This window comes from Equus quagga, chromosome 8, assembly GCF_021613505.1.
Source record: "Equus quagga isolate Etosha38 chromosome 8, UCLA_HA_Equagga_1.0, whole genome shotgun sequence".
Lineage (NCBI taxonomy): Eukaryota > Metazoa > Chordata > Mammalia > Perissodactyla > Equidae > Equus > Equus quagga.
Window position 1 is genome coordinate 91,394,172 of NC_060274.1, and position 21,179 is coordinate 91,415,350.

The following is a 21,179-nucleotide window of genomic DNA, read 5'->3' on the forward strand; positions in this document are numbered from 1 at the left end:
AGAACACTTATTTACAACATGAGAGCTGAAACAAGAAGGCGGAGGATGGCCTGGTTGCACCTCATGTGCCTGTTGAGCAACTCAAAATTTTTGCCCCTGTGTGCATGTCTGCAAACGACTATGAAAGCACCATGACGATTGATTTGGGGTTACACATAAATCTTAGTGAATAGATGAATTTGCAAATATAGAATCCATGAATAATGAAGACTGACTGTATATTTCAAGCCCCTGTGAATTTAAAATTCTCTATAATCTATACCTTTCTTGCAAAGCCAATTCTACTTCTCTTTCTCCATGAGACATAAACATTGGCTGTGACAGATTATTTGCAGTTTCCCAAGCACACATTGTTCTTTCATCTTTAACTGTTACTGTGAACCATACATTTTCTCTCCATCCTCTTGGGACAACTTACAACTCTCACATTCCCCCATCACTGTCTGTCACCGTGTCATGGGGCACTGGGTGATGTTCCAATAATAATATTAACAGTAATTGTAATATCATCAAAATAGCATCTAAATTCATGGTCTGCTTACTATGTGCCAGGCACTGTTCTGTATGATTTATAAGTGTCTACTAATTTAATCCACACAACAATCCTATTGATAGAGACAACTATTACGCCCTATTTTAAACATAAGAAAACTGAGACATGAAAATGTCAAGTAACTTGACCAAGTCACTGAACCTGTGAGGGGGACAGTCAGGAATCACCCCTAGGCAACCTGAATACAGAGCCAAACCTTAATCCCAATGTCACACTCTCACAGTAATTGTTGAACTCTAGTAGCATGTAGACCAAGATGTTTTCTTCTGCGGCATGGGAACAGGGATGGGGATGGAGACGGAGGGAGAGATATATAAATACATATCTCACCTCATTCCCTGACATCTGTATTTGAGAAAATATGTATTAAAATGACACCAAGCACTGAATATGTAATATGCATAATTATACTTGCATAACTATGCATAATTATCTTATATTATCCAAGAAAATAGAAAATCCTCTAAAAATGTGAACATGAATCTGTATTAATCATGTTTTTTTTTTTATTTTTTGTATTTTCTGATGTTTTGCGATCCTGAGTCCTTGCTGACATTGAGGGGACTGCCCTTCCCAGGGTTAGCTCATCCCTAGAGAGAAAGTGTGGTTTCACATGCAAACCAACCAATCCCAATAATGAACCCCAGCAATCTCCTTTATCAGGTTTTGCACTCTGGGCCACTATCCCCCTGCCCCAATCACCACAGGGCCAGGTACCAGACCCCTAGGGACAGCCCCTATGCCCCAGAGCCACTAAAATGATTCAAACTAAGCTGCTTACCCTGCCTTGCCTTGCCTTTCCCGTGAAAGCCACAATGTTTTCTTTTGCCCATGTTTTCCCCTCACTCCCTCTGCCTCCTGACTGACCTTGCTGGTTCCCCATGTGGCCCTGTGCAGTGTGACACGCTCCCTGTCTTGGTAACGATGAGTAATAAACTATCTTTTCAATAGCAATCATCTCCGGATGAGGTGCTGGCCTCACCAAACCTGAAGACAATCAAACCTACGTTGTAAAAGAGAATCTTAATTCTAAAATAATGTTTTTCCCATTACTTTTTTCCACCTTCACATTTTAGTCAGTTTTTAAAGACAATCTGAAAATGTTAAGGGAAATGCTTATCCAAACTTTTCATATTAAAGCACATTATATTGTTCAGAAACAGTTTCTTCTAAAAATGAGTTTATTTTAGCCCAAGTCAAGCTAAAAGAAAGGAAAAAAAGGCAACCGGGGGAAAAAAAGCCTTTTCCAAAGTTAACATCTGCCTTGGTTCAAGAGGGATCAGAAAAATGAACCACAAACATCTCCTTTTTAATGCTTGCCCAATAGACGGGACAAAAGTAAAATTCACAAATAGAGAAGCTATCAATTTGACATCAAGACAGACAAATTCTGAAGGGTCAGTGGCCAGTAACACAACTCTTCTGGGAGTATTAAAACCATTTTGCACAGTTCTTGGTCATTATAATCAACAGGGTATGGTTCGTATACAGGCATTTCCCCTGTTTTCAAAACAAAGTCATTTTTAAAATGAGGATCTGCCCTCTAGTACCTTGAGAAATACATGAGCCCTTCCTCAGAGGTTCCAGTAAGAATAGTATTGTCCCAGACAAGCCTAACCTCCTCCTCCCCCAGGGGACCTACAAAGGCATGTCCATTTTGAAACCAGAGAATCATTGACTCAGAGATCTTAGAAGATTAAGCCGCTTTGTTTTAAGAGCAGGTGCTTTTCTGTGTTATGATTAACCATACAAACCATTAAGCCACTTTAGATTGAGATTTCAGAATTATTTCATCAGAAAAATCTGCTCTGTTGGGATGCTGTGCTGAGAAGGAATGTGAGACCCATCTGCCTCCTCAAAGGTGCTGCACTTTATTATCCTTTAACAAACTGTCCTCCCTGCCTTGTTGGAGCAACGGCCTCTTCAACTTTGGAAAACTTAAAAAGCTGCCTATGATTTCCATGATACATGCTCTCGAAAGAGCAAGGAAGGGAAGTTCCATTTCCTGGGTGTATATGCCATTCCAAGTGCTGTGCCGGTTACTAATATATGGTCTTGCAAACTCTCAACAACCTTGAAATAGAAGAGACCCTGCCCAGGTTCACAGCTGAGGAACGAACACCCCGATAGGTTAAATAACTGGCCCATGGCTTGTAAGTAGGAAAAAGGGAATTAAAATCTGGGCCCACTCAACTCCATACACATCATTTAACCTTTCGCGGGCACTGCCTCCTTGGGAGACGTGAAATGAGAAATAGCAATCTTCACGGTATGAATTGAACTTTTCTTCAAGGAGATCCAAAAGATGATCCAAAATCTCAAATTGCTCCTGAAGGAGTTAGCAGGAAGGAGTTTAGGAAGGCGTTAACAGGCAAGATCATTCCTCTTTTGGAAGCACAGAGAAAATTCTACACCAGGTCTGTTTACAGCATCTCGAGCTTTTGCAGCCAGACTTGAGGTTACTTGGCCAGCTTTCAGCGTTTTTGCATGACGGTCTCTAGATGGCGCAATGAGCGCGTGGTTCCCTTTACTGAGGCTTGTCTATTTCTGGCTCACTGGGCATTCAAAGTGAAAATCTCTGCTTGTCAAAGCCGTTGGATCATTTCTAGCATTACGAACCACTACTAAGAAGTCTTTCCAATTTCTCAACTCTCTGATGCAAGATCGTGGCCTGGGAGAAGTTTCAGAGGAAGGACTAAATTTGAAAACCTAAAAGAGAACCATGGAAAAATAAAGGAAACCAACACTCTTTTGGTTATTCTCTGTTCGAAGTCTTCGCTTTTTCTAAAATGACTTTTCAAGTCCTTGGAGAGGAGGCCACAGAAGTGCTAAAGACCTTAAAACTGCATAAAATTAACTTTCAATTTAAAAAAGTACACTGTTCTTCATAAAGTACTCACAAAGCAGAACCCTCAGCAGACACTGAAAACTGAGAGAGAGAGATGCTCTAATACCAAACTATGTAATGAATTAATAATCATGTCAAGACAGATGGAGTTACATTGAGAAAAACCACTCAGAGTCTGGCTCATGGAATACTCTGGTGATTTCACACAAGACCAGCGCATGAATAAAAAGGGAGATGCTTCACACCTCCCATCCTCATTATGCATGTGTACTATACCTGGAGACCTGTGATGACCTGAGTTCCACCAAGTGTTCATCCCCTAGTTTCCCTCTCTCCTCCATCCCTCTCACACATGGCCAGAAGGAGAAAGGACACTGTACATTCTGGGATCCAAGTGCCCCTGACAAAAACCACTAGGATCTGGGGCAGAGACACAATGAGTCGCAGGAGTAGAACAAGTAAAGAGCTAGAGTTTTGCATTTTCTATGTGGTTCAAAGGCACCAGAAATCCAGGTAGTAGCAGAAGGAGGAAGATGAAATGGCAGTAACTCGGCCATAGCCTACACCCAGGTTCTCCACCAGGACAAATGGAATTAACTGGAAGCATTTTGAAATGTACATGCCTTGATCTCTTCCTGGGCCATTTGGATATGACTTCAGGGTAAGAGAGACTGGGTGATTTTGCAAAGCCTCCCAGGTGATTTGGATACACCTTGCTCAACACACAAAAGCAAAACCTGGAAGGAACTGGGGGTGAGGGAGAAGGTGAGCCCCATCCACACCGCCTCCACGAAATCCCAGGTGAACAGGCTCTGCCAACACGCAGGTGGGTGAGTGTGGGCCAGGGCTACCCAGGAGCCTCGATCATCAACACCTACCAAGTACAGAGACCTGTCACCTGGTCCATCAGTTGGGAAACTTTTTGTGAAAATTTTAAAAAAAACAGATCCAACTAAAAGATCAAATGGAATGTCAAAGTCAAAATACGGAATATGATGGCATAAAAACGATGTCATCATACCTCTGCAAAGCAAATTGCAAAGCTGAATACAATGTCTGACAAGAATTCTTATTAGAAAAGACATGTCAAGATTATCACTACAAAAACAAGAACTTAGATTGTCAGTTTGGCTTTTTTATTTTTGAGTTTAAGAAACTCTATTGGAGAGGTTCAAAAAAACGGTGACTGATCCACTGCTGGTTAAAGTGGAAGTTACTCAATGTTTGTGGAGAGTAATTTGGTAATATCAAATTGCTATGGAAATGACAGTTCCACAAACTCATTCTAATAACGTGATCACAGGCATGCATAAACCCTGGGCAGCCAAGATGTTCATGACAGACTTAATTGGTAAGTTTGAAACATTGAAACTTTCAGTAAAAGGGCTTGGTTAAATAAACTGTAGTACATCCAAATAACGAAAAGCTCCTCAGTAATGAAAAACAATACATGTTAACCGACGTGGAAACATTTTCAAAGACAATTCCCATGAAAAGACAAGGTTTCCCAAATAACACATAAAGCAAGTACAAAATTGTATAAATAGTAATGTGTGTGTGTGTGTGTGTATTCCAGGAAAGAGTATTGCAATTGTAAAATAATGCCTGGTGATTTCTAATCACTGAAGCCAAAATCTCATTTATGTCATTTATGATGGAGGTTAAAATGGAAACTCGATTTTACACCTGCAGAATTTGAGATTAATTAGCCCAAGGTCACACAGAAATATGATGATAAAGGCAGGAATGAAACGCAAGTAGAAACAAAAAGAACAGATTATATTCAGGACAAGCTGTGTTCTGATGTACAAACTGAAAAAAAAGAAAATCTAGGAGATTTAGCATTGGTCGCAAGACAAAACTTTTAGGAAAATATAAATTGCGTAAATCTCATCATGATTAAATTTCAGGAGACTCTCAATTTGATTTTGATATGAAATCGATGTATGTAAGTAATCTAATCACTAACCCAATAATAAGATTCATTCCACAGTTGCCTTCATCCATTTAATTCAAATAGAACCTTAAGCATCTTCTGAAGTAGATTTAATGAAGTCTAGAAGTATTCCAGGCTAACTACTCTTGGTTACAGTTAATCAGAACTGCATAAACAAACTTAGTATTAGTCACACTTGTGCAAGTTATTCCATTTCACTGCAGCCAGAAGAGATTTTCATGTGATCCTGTTTAAACCAGCTAAACATCTGGAAAATGTGGAAACTATTCTGTAAGGCGCAAGAGGACCACACGCTCGGAGGAGACATCAGTTACGTGGCTGAGGTCAGACCCGAGGATGTTGGAAGGAGAGAGCTTACTGGAGATGGCTTACTTACAATGAAGCCAAGTTTTTTATAATCCCTCGTGTACATGGACTTGCGTTTCTCCATGCTGCCACTGCTGTTATTAGGTTCAGACTCTGCATCAAAAGCAATTCTTCGAAGTTCAAATATGATGTCCCTCTGAGCCTGAAGGCGTTAAGGAGAAAAACAGAGGAAGTGAGCTGCTTTCATTGTGTGATATTACATATATTCCCTTCTTTCCCGGGGTCAAATGAATCACTGTATTCAGGCAAAAGGAAAACAGATAAAAGACAATCAATGTTCTACGTTACAGCTCTGCCTACTTTTCCTCCTCCTGCCACTCTCCCCGTTGGTCAGCCCTGGCTTCATTCCGTAATTATCCTCACAGCCAAGTCATCTGTAATACTCTGTCAATTGTCTAGTGAAGTTGTAAATGGAGCCCCAAATATAATGGGAGGCTTGTGATTGGAGAAGGCCAACCTGGAGAACCTGGGAGGACTGCACTGTCCAGACTAAGCGAGAGGCACACAAGGTTTATGAACAATATTCAAGTGACAAGGGATCCCTGACTCCACTAAGAAGTGACTTCATGAAACAAACCCTTAAAAATGGTTAAAATGGTAAATTTTATGTTATGCATATTTTACCACCATAAGAAAAATATATTTTAAATAAATAAAAGGAAGGATTTCCAAACAAGGAGGGCTGTTCCACATGAAGATGCATTGCCTTCTATCTCTGGAAATGGTAAGATGACAGAGTCATCTCTCTGGGAGAGACTTGGCCTTGCCATAAGTCCGGGGCACATTAGATGGCCTCTCAAAGCCTCTCCATCATTTTCAAACGCGTGGCCTAGCGCCATGAATGAAGTGCTACAGCAGTTACACACTTCACATGTGCAGTTCACATCTGTGATAGATCAGGCCCTCACGTGCCAATAATGAATGTTTTCCTTTCCAAAGCTGCAGCGCTGTTTAAGTTGAAAATGTGCTACAGCAGGGCTCCCAGCTGTTTCCTCTCTGTCCTCACACAGTAAAGTTCCCCAAAAGCCCTTGGATAGAGACATAACTTTTCATGCACAACTACCAGAGACCTAGAGAGAATTACAGCAAACAGCCAACTGACAAAATGCAAGCTCAGAAATCAGGTGTAACCTGGGACCCCCATCCCCGGCACTGATCATTGGAGAATGGAAATTACCTCCTCAACCTGCAGAATGAATCTCACACAAAGCTACCAAGTGGCCCTCGTTGTCTAGGAACTTGACTCCAAAACTGTTACCATTGTGGGTATTGGGGCCAAGGGCCAAGGTCTGTGGCCATGTGATATCAAGCTTTCTTATCCCATAAAGGAAGAATATGTGTGTGTTTGATGCATAATAAAAAAATTCATTTACTTTGTTCTCTAATCCTAGATTCACCTAAATTTTAAATCCGTTCCCCCAAGTTATGAGATGATACTAAGACAATGAAATCATCATCTAAAACCTCCTGGTTTGGGAGTAGCCAGAGAAAAGACTTTTGATGACACTTTCTCTCCCTCTTGTGCTTTTACTGCTGTCTAGTGAGCACTCACCTGGTCCTGGGGGTCCATCTTGGTCATCATCCTATCTTCCAGGAGGTTAAAGGTAAGCACTTGAAGCACATACAGCTGGTGTGCCATTTCATTGTTGATGGCCCGCTGAGCTCGGATGACATGCTGGGGAGATGGTTCACAGATGAAATTTTAAAAGAAAAGAAAGAAAAAGCAAACAACAAAAGTTAACCTCCATCCTTATGAAAGTAGAACCTCAGAAGTCTTCATCTGGAGGCACGAGGGGTGTAGGTTTGTGGGACCACCCTTCAGAAGAAACATGAGGACACAGGTGACTTTGGATCTTTCCTTTACATTCTAGGGCCCAGTAAGGTTCCTGATCTCTAGGCCAGAACCAGGAAAAGACCTACTGTGTGCAGGGGGAAGAGGAAAAGGGGAAGGCACTGGAAATGCACTGGTGAGTGCAGCCTATAAAACCTAAAGAGAAGGTGTGCCTGAAATGAGAGTATCTTGGAGAGAACCGTGGATTTCTACAACAGAAGCATTTCTTGCATCCAGTAGAGGAATAAACAGTGCATATGTATCATGAGAAATTTTGCCATTATCTTAATCTACAACTGTCTCTGACAGGTGATCCCACTTCTAAATGGGGAAAAGTTTTAGAAGCAACACACAAAAGCAAAGTGCCTATCAGGTTTGTAGTTAATTCACTGTGGAAACTATACAGGGACCATCACCACCACCACAATGCAGGGAGTGAATTCATATGCATTGTTTTACCCGCCTGTTAACAATTAAATGAAAAATAAAAGGACTCTTCCCAAAATGGAACAAACAGAAAAGGAGCGGCAGGAGACTAGATATGTGGGCCTTTGCCCCCAGTCAGAGCTGGGTCTGAAATGAGATTCGACACTTGGGCCTAACATACATCCTCTTTGGCATAGACCATGGTTGTGCCATAAAAATGCCAAACAACCAGTCACTGTGGTGAGACAACCATTTAAATCAGTTATTTTGAATGTGCGAGACCCAACCATGCATTGATGCCTGAAAGAACTTTCTCTAGGTGCCCCTCAACCCAGCATGCATCTGGACTCCACACTGGTTGTGATCACCATGCTCAAATAGCCAATTAAAGAAAGACGAATGGGGAGAAGAATAAAGAATAGAAGGAAGTCGCTGAACCAAAATTATGGGGAGTGGGAAGCTAGGCAATGGGATTGAGGGTGGAATAAAACCCCACATCCTTCAATCTTAAGAACACAACGTTAATTCATAGCATACTTTTAGTATCCAAAGTGTATGGGTACTAAAGTATATAGGTATCTATTTTATTAGCAACTCGAAAGTATCTGCACCCCAAGTTTTTGCCAAGAATACCAACCTTGAACTTCCATCCATGAAGGTCTCATAAAAGAAGTCCCACTGAAGCAAATTGATCTTTCAGACATAGTGGCTATAGTCATTCCACCCACCCCATCTCTGGGCATTCTAACTCTGACAGCCACACCAACAACAGGCTAAGACGGGAATTCAACATATCTAATCCTTCATCTCCTCACTCTCCTCCCCTTGCACAAACACCTTCACTGAACTACACATTAATATTGTAGCTTCCACTTCTATTGAGAGTCAGTATAAAGAATAACCATATTATAAATCCTTCTCCAATTTCTACAAAACCATTCTTGGACCTACAATCTATTAGAATGCTCTACCAACACCCATTTCAGATTCCAGTTCCAGGGGGAAAAATACATCATCCCTGAAGAACTGGGGTACCTCTTTTATCAAACAATGAAAATTACATTCATATGGTTCCTCTTTATCCTTGACAGCCAGGAAGTTTAAAATCAAACTTGATGACAAACTGTAGTCGTTACTATTGGCTTTCGGTTCTAAAATATTTATTTTGCTTGCCCTTATAAGGTTTTTAATTTTTAATGGCCTCGTCGTATTGGAATGTGTGTGTGTATGTGTGTGTAATTGTAAGCTTGGAGAATCACACAAGCAGAAATCATTTTTTCGGTAAGCAGGGGAATCAATCACATGCATTTCTTTCAGCCTTTGGTTAAAAGTCAAGTAGCAGATAAGGCCTCAGGAAATCTTGCTATTTGATTTATTTCTAAACATTCGCAACCTAACATGTAGGGCTTCTTTTCCACCAAGGTTTTGAGTTGTGTTCGCATTGCAGTTCCTGAGTGGGTTCCTTGTACATCTTTCCTGCCTTTCTCTTGCAAAGGGACCCAGGAAAATGAGGGTCAAAATTTCAGGACTTCTCTCTGAGTCTGATCTGTTTCAAACTAGCTCCCTCATTGAAAACAGTGCCAGCTCATACTGGTGGATTTTTCAGTTCTGCAGCCCCTGATTTCCTAAAAGGCAAGGATGAAGCTATAGTAAAGTCTAATAAACCTACCCACTGAGTGAATTCCAGCCTTTCCTGCCAGAAGGTCTTCCTCTCTAGAACACTTCCAGAGACTCCTCCCTCAATTCTATGAGGCCATTCCTGTGGGAAAGCCGTGTTTACTCCAGTTTTTTTTTTTCCTCCTTGCTAGTTCCTACTGCTTCACCACAGAAGCAAGTCACAGAACAAACTACAAACTGAAGCCGAAAGAGGAGACAAATAAATACACCAGGCCATTCCTCCCCACCAAGTGTTCACAGCACAGAGGTACTCACTGTTAAAATGATGGAACGCAGTTGCTTCTGAGCCAAAATATTCGCCATCTCCTGTTGAAGAAAAACACACCCACACAAAAGCTTAGGTTAGAAAAGATGTGTTTCAACATGGTCCAAAATGACTTTATCCTGGGGTGTGCTTCGTAACTGGATATCAGCAGTATTTCTTATGAAATAACGGACTCAGACAGTAGTATTCAACTTACTGTTCGAATGTTCTGTTTAGATAACAAAGCCATGTCGAAATGCAAAGGAAGGAAATCTGGGACTTGTAAATTTCCTTTTTTTTTTTTAGGAATTTCCTCCTTCCTGGAAAAGGTGAGTGCTGCATAAACATGAAACATTCCAGATGAAAGCAATGGCTCTCCATGAGAAAGGCTCATCGGCTTTTATTAGACTATATTGTGCCTTTAATTGGCAACAAATGCCTGCACCGAGGAGATTCCAATACTAGAGAACCATCATTTTAAAGATCTAAGTCTTCTAAAGACCATTTCATCTTCATCTGTGCAAAACCAAAGAGGGCATAGTAGACACCCAGGGCTTAGTCTATGCAAATGAACTGAGTAGAGTTTTAGCAAAGGACAAATATCTGGGCAGTTGCTAAGCTCTAGGGTCCACACTCAGTATTGCTAGGCCTCATTTCTGCAAGTTGTGCTTTGGTCTGCCCGACTGGCAGAGATTTGCAGGTGAATTTATTATGTGAAATGATTCATATATGCCCTTTCTCAATATTGACAGACATTAAAGGAAAATTTAATCGTTGAGCACAATCTTGGTGCAAATATTCCAACGCAAAAATACTGCTCATATTCAGGAAGATACTTAAACGTTGTCTTTTGCTGGGGGTATTTATAATGCTGCTGCTCTTAATGAGAAGAGAGGAAAGAAACTAAGCCACGATTTAAAAACACACCCATGAATTCAATTAAGGTCACAAAAAACTTGCAGAAAGCAAAGAGAACCCAGAAGACAGGGAGGAAGGATGAGGGGACACACAGGCAGGGTTGGACAGGAGCAGAATGGGGCGCAGGGCCCGCTGTGTGCTGATGAAGGAAACGTGGGGACTTACAGTCAGAGGACAATCAAGGATGTCAACACTGCTCTCTACACCAACCTAACGGCGTCATGGCCACCACAGAAAGGAAAGCAAGCAGGAGAGAAGAAGGGATGGAAATTCAGAGGATCTGTTAGAGGTTATAGCTTTATTTTAACGCCCCTGCTGACCCACTGCATTGAAGAGAAAAGTGCATAAATACGCTAGTGTGATCCAAAAAAGCTAGATGGCATTAAAGTCAAAATCCAATATTAGGTCCTCTCCTAACCTCTTGAAAACAAGAGGGCAAAGACAGTGACACATTTGGAAACAAGTTAAATGGCAATCCAGAAAGAACTTGCCTTCCACGGTGCATAGAAAGCTGTGCTTTCTTCCCGATCAAAATAGAAAGGTCTCTTTTTTTTTTTTTCTTGGACCAGATGAAAAACAAAAGGCTCAGAGGACCCTATAATTCTTTATTAATTTCTTTGCTTTTATTAAAATGAAATTATTGCTTAATTGACAAACCAAAAACAAGAAAAAATATTCTTTGTGCCCATATTAGCCTATTGATTTATAAAATTTTAAAATAGGTTAGAAGGGACAATATATTTCCAACATCTACTACAGCACTTATTGCACTTATCTGCTTATAGTACTTATCTTCTGCATAAGGCTATGGGCATCTCAGGGGCACAGAGACCAACCATTTCATCGTTGTATTCCAAGCCTAGAGCACAATGCCTGGCACAGAGTAGACAATAAATATTTGCTAAAAGAATAAATGAACATTTTCTACTACATTCCTAAGAGATAGGAGCTTGATCAGAGAGAAAAGAGAAAAATCCTTGTCCACATCATGGATTTTTTGTCCAGGACTAGGGGATGGTTTAAGTAAACTCTTGAATCCATAAAGAATATTTCATACCACTAAGATGAAATCAAAGTATAGAGAGAAATAAATATGGATCTATAAATACTGACATGAAAAGATGTCCACAAAATCTTGTTTAAAGGTAGTTGAAAAAAAACCAGTGCATGTATGTGATCATGTCTGGTGAAAACATGATGTACATAGGAGAGTCTTTGCATAGAACAAAGTAGGAAGCAGGACTGTGAAAGTCACACACTGTGAGTCATTGCAGGGGTTCCCTCTCTCTGGGAATGCAATTCTACGAGTTTTAAAACTTCTTCATTTGGAATCCATACTTTCTGATTTTCCCACCAAATTGTACTAAAAAGGTTTTTTGTAATAATGCTTATCAAAATCATAAACATCTATAGAGAAATTTTGAAGGGATCTTGCCAACATGTTTGCCATGAGAATAGTAAAATAAATAACGGTGAGTAGTTGTAAGGAAAAGGATCCAGATAAGGGGGCTTACCAATGGGTTTGGCCCCAGGTTGGAAAGGAAATTTGAAATACAATTTTTTCTCTAGAGTATAATTTATCTGATGTCTTATGGCTTTAAAAGATAAACCAAAAAATAGGTGTTCCTGTAAATCCAATAAACAAATGTTTAGATTATGTTTTAACGTAATTGGAGTGAGAAAATGGACTTGGTGTCTTTCAGGCTTTGGGGAGTTCCTTACTAGGCAAATACAGGAGAATTCTGCAGGTGATGCCTCCTTGACTGGCATTCAATAGGATGCTTTGCAGACAAGAGCAAGGAGGAGGTTGGCATTCCAGCTCCAACTCTTAGCAGCTCAATAATCTGGTCAAGTTCTTTATTCCCCTTGATTCTCAATTTCCTCATTTGTAAAATGGAAATAATAAGGCTTTTTACTGATATGAGAATTAAATGAAATAAGACCTAAAACACTGAGCCTGGTACATGGTAAACTCTCAAAAAATTATTACTGATGACAAGCTTTGGTAAATTTTCCTATTTGCCCAAAAAATTCAGAATTTTTAATTTTTCAGAACAAAAGCCAATAACAATTCACATTACATACAGCCACCCAGGTAATATCACCAATTAGCTTGATCTTTTGCTTTGCAGGCCTCCACTGACCTTCAGAAAATAACATCAAACTTTTCTTCACTATGAACTTGAAATTATTTATTTAGAGTTTAACTCTCTCTTAACTCATTGAAAAATTTTTTTAATTAAAAATCAAAATCCTCCTTTTGTCTTCACAAACAACAGTCATTAATTCATCTTAAATTCAACACAGTTTATAAAGCCAAAGTTAATTTTCTATGGGCAAGTAAGTGCCTTGTAACAACTTTTATTTCAAAGACTAAATTAGTCAAATAATGGTCTGTCAATTTTCTCCTCAATTATATACACTCTATCATTCTTAGTTGGTTTGTTTACTCAAATAGTTTAATGTTATTAGACTACCCTTTGTGGTTTATTATTATTAGAGCAATTTATGTGCAAATTGTGTCATGTCAGTCTCATATTGCCTAATTTTCAAAAGAAGATTTGATTCACAGAATCCAGACCTAAAGTTATATTCATATTGCATTATATTTTCATTGTTATCACCAACCTGGAGTCAGTACAGATTGACCCCTGATGCCCTATTTCTCCATAGTCATTCAATTTCGATTCTTCAGATTAACAGTAATTCTTGATACAACAGTAAGATGCAAGGTGTATACATCTTACTCATGTCTAGACGCAGTGACCCAAGAGGGTAAGCATGAGCTTTACATTTCCTCTAAGCCAGCCTCTTCTTCCACAAATGGGGAAAGGAAACTCCCAAGAGGTCTGACTGTCTACACTCAGCTACCATGTGGTTTGGCCAGACGTCATTGGTCTGGTCTGTAGAAGGATCAAGCTTCTCCAACACCCATGTCAGGCTTGAGCATGTGCACAATGAGAGCCTCCAGGCAATTTGCTGGGCTGCTGGGAATTATCATGAGCTCAGTATTTAGATATAAATATAAAAGGAGCAGCCCCACTCATGATCCCACCTAAGACCTGCAAAGCCACCCTTAAAAATCCAGCCTGGAGCACAGGCTTGGGGAGGGCAGGCCCTCTTGGCTCCAGCCAACACTAAACCAAAAGCACAGGAAAGTATAAAGTCATTCCACTCATTGTGCAAACGTAGGCCCCAGGAATGAGCAAACAATCCTGAATGGAAAAGAAACCAGAAACCCTCAGATTTAGTCACTGAGGTTTAAAATCCTTGGCAACGAAAAAATAAAATTCTTGCCACAGTGTTCAGTAGCATGCTAGCTTTCTAAATTCTTCTAAAACAATTTATTAGTAAGTGTCATAGAGCTCCCCAGCATACTTTCTAATGGTTGAAAGATTTCATATTTCCACCCAGTTTTTAAATGAAGTGAATTGTGACCAAGGTAACAGACTACATGTTATGTTGATGGAAAAAACATAAATGAATTTTGAGGTATGAGCTATATTCCAAGACATGCAAAATCCCACTTCTTCCACACCCCCCTCTATAAGGATCCTTTCCCTAGCTGAAGAAGAACCAAAGATCTACAGACAAAGAAGAGCATCAAAGGGTAGATTTCACATAGATACATTTAAAGGGCTCCTTACTTTTGTTTACACAGAGGAGAGGAAATGAATTGCTGAGTCTTCCCAGCCACATTCACACAAGGACAACAGAAATATCATCAAGCAAAGAGCCCCTCTGACATATGAACAGTTATCTCAACCAGTGGCAGCAATCTGCATGTTCTCCCTCCTGTCCTTTCACCTTTCCATCTCAGACTTCCTGGGCAAAGCATGACACCTCTCAGGGTCTCAGGCTCCTCACCAGGAAAAAGGGGCTAACACCCACTTTGTCCCAGTGTGCATTCAACGAAATGACAGACGGTCACAGGGGCTTCCAACTCTGTTTCTATGACAGCAGCATCACTTTCATCCTTTTATGTTTTGGGCTTCCACATTGGGTTTCATTTGAGGAAAGGGCTCCACCACTGGAACATTCCTAGCATTCTTCCTCAGACAAGGGCTTGCCCATCTCCACCTAGTTCCCACTGGATCTGTGAATGATCCTAGTCTGGCCAGCCAAGCCATAGAGCAGCAGGGAGGCCCAAGGAATCCCCGGGATGGGAAGGAGAGGGTTCTCTCTGCACCAAAAGTTGCCAGCCCTGGGTATAGTCTTAAGACAAAAGAAAGGCAACTTACCTGCCTCCTCTCATCAGGGGCCTTCAAGAAAAGTGCATTAATCACTGCAATGGTATAGGTTTGGATTTCTTGATCTGTCCTGTAAAGACACAGAACAACACAGAAAGTCAGAAAAGGCTACTCCTGAGTCAGACTATGATAAGGCTCATGATCACCTCTCCAAAATATGGTGAGAAAGAAAGGCAGGACCTAGGAAATGCATTCAGCAATGAGAATATATTTCAACCCTCACAAGGCTGGAAACACAGTGGGGGGACATTTACCATCCCTAGCTGGACAATACACTGCTCATTGGAAATCACCCAGAGGGTACAGGTAGCCAGCTGGCTCTCTCCCCTTCTCCCTATTAGGATTAAAAGCATGGGCCCAGAAGTTGCAAATGTGCAAGTGTGCGTGTGCGCGTGTGTGTGCATGTGCGTATGTGTATGTGAGTGTGTAATTTTCTTTCTGATGCATGAAGTATATCTGGGAATAGTCTTGGAGGTCCCCACATTGCTGGGCTTATTATAAAGGAAACTGCTTTGTCTCCAGGGCAATGATATTACATATTCTAAAAATCTATTTCTAAATAAAAACTTTTTAAAAACAAGAACAGGTATTTATGTTTACAAATTTGCTTTTTACCAGAATGATATCAGAAATTCCAAATGAAGCAAAGATGTACTGGCAGCCACACAGTAAATAGTAAACAAGAAGGACCCAAGGCATAAACAAAGAGCAGCCTACGAGCTACATTTAGGGATAATTTAGCGACAGGCAGGGCTTAGAACACGGCCTTTGGCATGATGAAATTCAAAGCCCGGCGCACCACAGGTCGGCTGTGTGACCTTGGACAAGTTCATGGAGTGTCCCTAAGACACAATTTCCTCATCTGTAACACCTGGCAAGAACATGTTTATTTCAAGGGATTGCTTTTAGGATAAAATGAGGTAATGTATGTAAAATCCTTGGCACAGAGCTTGGCAAATAATAAACTCTCCACTTTGGGGAAGTGCATTGCGAATGTGAAACTATGCCCTCGAGTTTCAGAGAAAAGATACAGACTATAAAGTTAATACATTTCACATTCAGGAAAATGTGAAACTGGTATGATTTCTAAAAAGGTTTCACACAAAATCATCATTTTAGAGCATGTGATAATTCGCCCAGAGGCCACAATCCATAGCTTGTGTGACTTAAAATTTCACATTCTGGTCACCATCCCCCCCTCCTAATGAAGGAAATATCTAATGCACTTTGGTAGTTTATATTATAAACACAACAGTTAACGTTTTTGGTATATTGGGACCTCCTGATTATTCCTGCACCCCCAACCCAAATGGGCCAATCGGGTTTCCTCTTGAGAATTTGCAAATGTGACCTGAGAGATGAGGGCGCAGTCACTGGGAGCTGAGTCACATTAGTGCCAGCCAGTTCGCTAGAGAAAAGGCCTGTTGTGAGGACTCCAGGGAGGCCACAGTCTCTGTCCTCCCCAAGGCTTTGCTGCTTAAGTCATTCCTGGGTTCTACAAAGTACCCCAGTATCCTTTCAATAAACTCCCTGTCCTGGGTAAGCTGGCTCAGGACGTTTGTTGCCACCTGCAGCCCAAATTCTTTAATTTATAAAGTGGCATTGTGCAGGGGGTCCTCCTCAGTCCAGTATCATCGGAAACAACCTTCCTAGTTACCTCAGGGTGGAGAGAAGAGAAAAAGCCCCCAAGACTACAGGCTGCAAGAACCTTGTCTTACAGCTCAAGCCTCTAGAAAAAAATACATACATTATAAAATACAAAAGAAGAAGGTCATCGAAATCCCCTTGGGCCTAAGAAAGAATACTGCCTTTAAAAACTCCTAATGAACTATGAAAATACTCATTATATCACAGAAAACACTATTTTAAATGACTAAGGAAAGACTTTGTTGAGAACTTAAGAAAACAAATTATCCTATTATGTCTTATTAAAAGTAAAACTCTACTGATATCTTCCAACTGATCTACCATCAAAACTGAGTGCCTAGTAAGGGTCAGCCACTGGGGACAGATGAGTGCCAAGAACAGGCATGGAGCTCACTCAGGGCTAAGTAACTGCCATTTCAGTGTGATGGGGGACAAGCATGGTACATGGTGTGATTATAAGCCAAATAAAGATTCTTTTTCTGTGTATTTAATCAAACCAATATGAAGCGTTTTCCAAGACACCAAGGAGGCTGCCCACCTGAAGCATTTCCCCTCCCCGTGGTGGGGGCATCAGCACGCTTACCCTTGAAGATGTGGAATCAGCTGGCCAATAGTGATCTCCTGGGCCACCTTCTGGTAGAGGTCGTGGCTATTGAGCACCATCGACTCCAAAATGGCCAAGGACCGCTGCAGGATCGAGATGTCCATGGCTGACTTATTCACAAAACTTGCTATCTGAAAATCCAAGCAGAACACAATTGACTACTCATGGAAAACAGAGCAGAGAAGCAGAGAAGGAAGCAAATCAAGTCAATCGAGGGATTGTTTAAGAAACACCAGACACTGAGGATAAGTACCTGGAATTACAGCAGAAGAGCAAGAAATGCATCAAGTAGACAATGATTGCTCATGACATTATTACAAAGCGCTATTTATACGTTATTTCTGTAATTCAATAATAAGCAATTTTAAAATGGAGACAGCTTAAAGAATTATTCTGTCTGGTTTTTCTGGGATTATTCTTCTGAGTTTCAGCTTTCAGAAGCAAAGGATTTCAGCACATACACTGTAAGGACTCCTGTGTTTCTTTGAGGTGGTAATTTCAACATATCTTAATAGCCATTCCCTTCCATTCCCAAGCTACTCCCTCACTCACACCATCTATGACTTTTATGTTCTTATTATGATCCTGTTTCATTCTTAAGGGACTCACACAAATCACACTTGTCAACACAATTCGATTGGCAACTTTTCAGTCACTGGCTACTTTCCTTGTTATTCCTCAATGAAACACTCTTTGCCCCATTCTTCCAATCTCTTATGGTTAAAATAAATTCTTCTCATCTCTCAAATTTCGCAAACAGGAAAACACTTAAATTAGCAGTGCTAAAAGTTAAAATAATAGTTTAAGCTCTAAAATATAATTCCCGAAGGAATTACCACTGAGGCCTCAAACATAACAAATCACAGTGTAAGAGGGAAGTAAAATAAGAGTTAGAAGAGTGGATCACAGTAACCAAACACACGAGTACCAGAAAGGTTTTATTTTAGAGGCTTCATTAAAAGTTATGACTATCTGTTGACAACTCACACTAAAAGCTTATTATTATATCAACATAATGACTGCTTTCTTAAAAGCTAAATAATTTGGTTCCACGACAAGTTGATATTTGCCGCTTCCCCCTGTTGACACTAATTTTCCCCTTTCTGCTGTCCCATCAACCCTTTCTCCACATCCCCTCTCCATCCTGTGCAAGATAAAATGCAAGCACCCATGGCAACTTGCAGTTACCATCTCAATTGTTTCTAGCCCAATGACTCCCTGGGGAAAGTAAGGGTGGGGGTACAGATACCAATACCCTCTCTGCCCCTAGATCCATCTGGATCTCAGGGAGTGGGAAATACATGACATGAAGAAGTTTAGTAACATTATAATTTAATGTTCTGAAAAACTATTATTTTATAATACAAACTATAGGAAGAATATGAGAATTTTAAGATTCTCAAAAGACTGCTTTAGCTCCTTTAACAGCTAATGAACTTCCCCAGCGTGTTTACTGTCCCTGGCAAGGCCCTGCCACAATCTTCAAAGTCAGCTCCACTCTATCCACTCTACCATGCTAAGCAAGCTTTCTTTCTCTAAAGCCATCTTTGTCTGACAAAAATTCACCTATCCTCATACTGTGTTCATGGTTTAACACCTAACTTAGACGTCTTATAAACTGAATATCAATTTCTTGGCTTCCACACCAACACAGTCCCAATCACTTTTCATCATCCCAGCACAATTCCTGGCACTTATTAGACAACTGAGAAACTAGGCACGGAAGAACTCACAAAGAAGTTCCTTGATGATACTTCTGATTTTCTCTGCACTAATTCTCTCTTCCTTCCATGCTCCTTTTCTTGTCTCTATTTAGTAAATCTGGATGTACTTTTAAGACTCCATGGAGAATCTTTCACCTGAGAACCTATTGTCAAACTCTCTCCCCTACCCTCCAGCTTCCATTGATTCTTTTCATTCACTCAAGCAGTATGTATTGATCGTATGACATAAAACAGCCTTGCCCTGTCCTGGGATCTCGAAATAGAGAGATAAGCAACACCCACGTGATTTTTAACTTCAAGGACCTTAGAGTCTAGCAGAGATAAACAGATAAAAAGGTATTTACTATGAAGTATGTTAAGTGCTTATTCTTGGCATCCAGAAATATACCTCCATTTAGATAGTCCAACAGAGCCTAAAATTAAAAGGTGTGAAAACCAATCTCACAGCCTTCTTAGTCCTCCCTTCTTGATTATCACCTTTTTCCAAGTTTCCTATAATCATTAGTGATTAATAGGCCCAGTTCCCTATTTTCTCTTTCTGTGAATTCATTTGCAATGTCTCCCCTTTGATAGACATTCAGTTGTATACACACAACACTGGCCCCCTGTCCAACTCATTCCTGTGTTACTAAGACAGCATCTTCCTCAGTTTCCTCTATGTTCAAGATGTCCTTCTAATACAAATTTACCCTCTACTTCCAGAAATATCCTTTTGACAATATTTCCCTTCTTGAAATATTCAATCATAACTCTCAATGTTTTCTGATATGAAGTACACCTTCTCATAACGGGTTTTAAATTTCTCTACAAATTATAAACTCTCACCTGCTGAATGAGAGTGCATGAATACCACTGGGCTTGCTCAGTGGTGATCTTGCTTTAATTCAGGCATACTTTTATCCCACAGACATATTCCATTTCCTTTTTGCCATTTCTATTATTTCTCTCCCATGAAACTAATTCTTTACTTTCATCAAAGGATTCTTTAAAATTAATCTTTCCTATTACTTCATTTCTTCCTTGACATATACAACATCACTTCAGCAATCCTAATGCAGGTTACAAAGGAGCATTTTGGGTAACACATTTAGCTTGAGTACTGCCTGGCAGAGAGCAGGCATGAAACCCATTAGAGACCCATGGACAATTCTGTAGGAGATACTAGTCATTATTTTAGACTAACTTCTATCTTTTGCCTTTATTTGTCAGTAGTTTTAATCACACATTTAAAGGACCCAATATTTTCACCTAGTCAGTACTAATAACTAAGGCACCAGGACTGATTGAGGGAACATAACGACAGTACACAGGCTCCTTATTGGTGTATATAAAAATTCATCAATGTGCGAATGTTATTTGCTAGGTCTAGTTTAAAAACTATAGATCTTAGTATAGCTACAGAAGGTTAAAGATTGTCTGGTTAAATTTTAATATCCTTTGTTCTCCCCCCAAATCAGTAATAACTTGCTTTGCCTTGACATTGTTCCCCGTTCCATTACTGCCCTTTTGGCCGACACAGGTGAGCCAGCCTGAACCAATCAACGTACAGCTTCCTGAAAGTGGGTCCATATCATAAGGAAGAAGAGGTAAGAGGAGTTAGCAATAATTATATGTACTACCTCCACACGCTTTCATTCATTTAAAAAAGTTACCTACATAAAACAGAGGAATATTTGGGAAACTTTCAAGAAGCTATGGAACATCACAGTCCATGAATCAATGATGGAAACTATTAAAATCACATAAACACTTCTTAGAATCACTTAGTATGACATCTTAACATTTTCCTATGCTATCGAAACTGAAAAGAACCAGAGAGAGCATGGAGCTCCACTCCCATATTTTAAATTATCCAAGAGAGGCTCATAAATCTCTCAAGTTTTTAAGAGACAAAAATTACTGGGTTTTTAAACTGAAATGGCTGGATGTTTGTCCAGGCACTGAAAACACTGCAGGGGGAACGAGGCCCTCCTGCAAAGAAGTTTCAAGAGCATTTGTATGAAACTTTCCTTCCAAGAAAAAGCACTGAGGTTATACTTGGCCAGGGGTAAACCAACTCAGAACATAGAAAGTTCCACTTGTTTTTTTTTGTTTTTTTTTTTTTTCATTTCTTTCTTCTCCATGTCTTCCAACC

The 21,179-nt window shown here is 40.2% G+C and overlaps 1 protein-coding gene across 3 annotated transcripts in view; it reads right to left on the reverse strand.

Annotated features, from left to right (window-relative positions):
* The window catches only part of ELMO1 (engulfment and cell motility 1), a 520,286-nt gene that overhangs the window by 314,503 nt on the left and 184,604 nt on the right, over window positions 1–21,179 (reverse strand). For all 3 annotated transcript variants that reach the window (XM_046670304.1, XM_046670303.1, XM_046670306.1), the window contains exons 9-13: window positions 17,301–17,452; window positions 15,062–15,140; window positions 9,914–9,964; window positions 7,277–7,399; window positions 5,735–5,866 (exon numbers count right to left, since the gene is read on the reverse strand). In XM_046670304.1, the coding sequence (XP_046526260.1) occupies window positions 5,735–5,866; window positions 7,277–7,399; window positions 9,914–9,964; window positions 15,062–15,140; window positions 17,301–17,452 (537 nt within the window). The remainder of the gene's footprint in view (window positions 1–5,734; window positions 5,867–7,276; window positions 7,400–9,913; window positions 9,965–15,061; window positions 15,141–17,300; window positions 17,453–21,179) is intronic.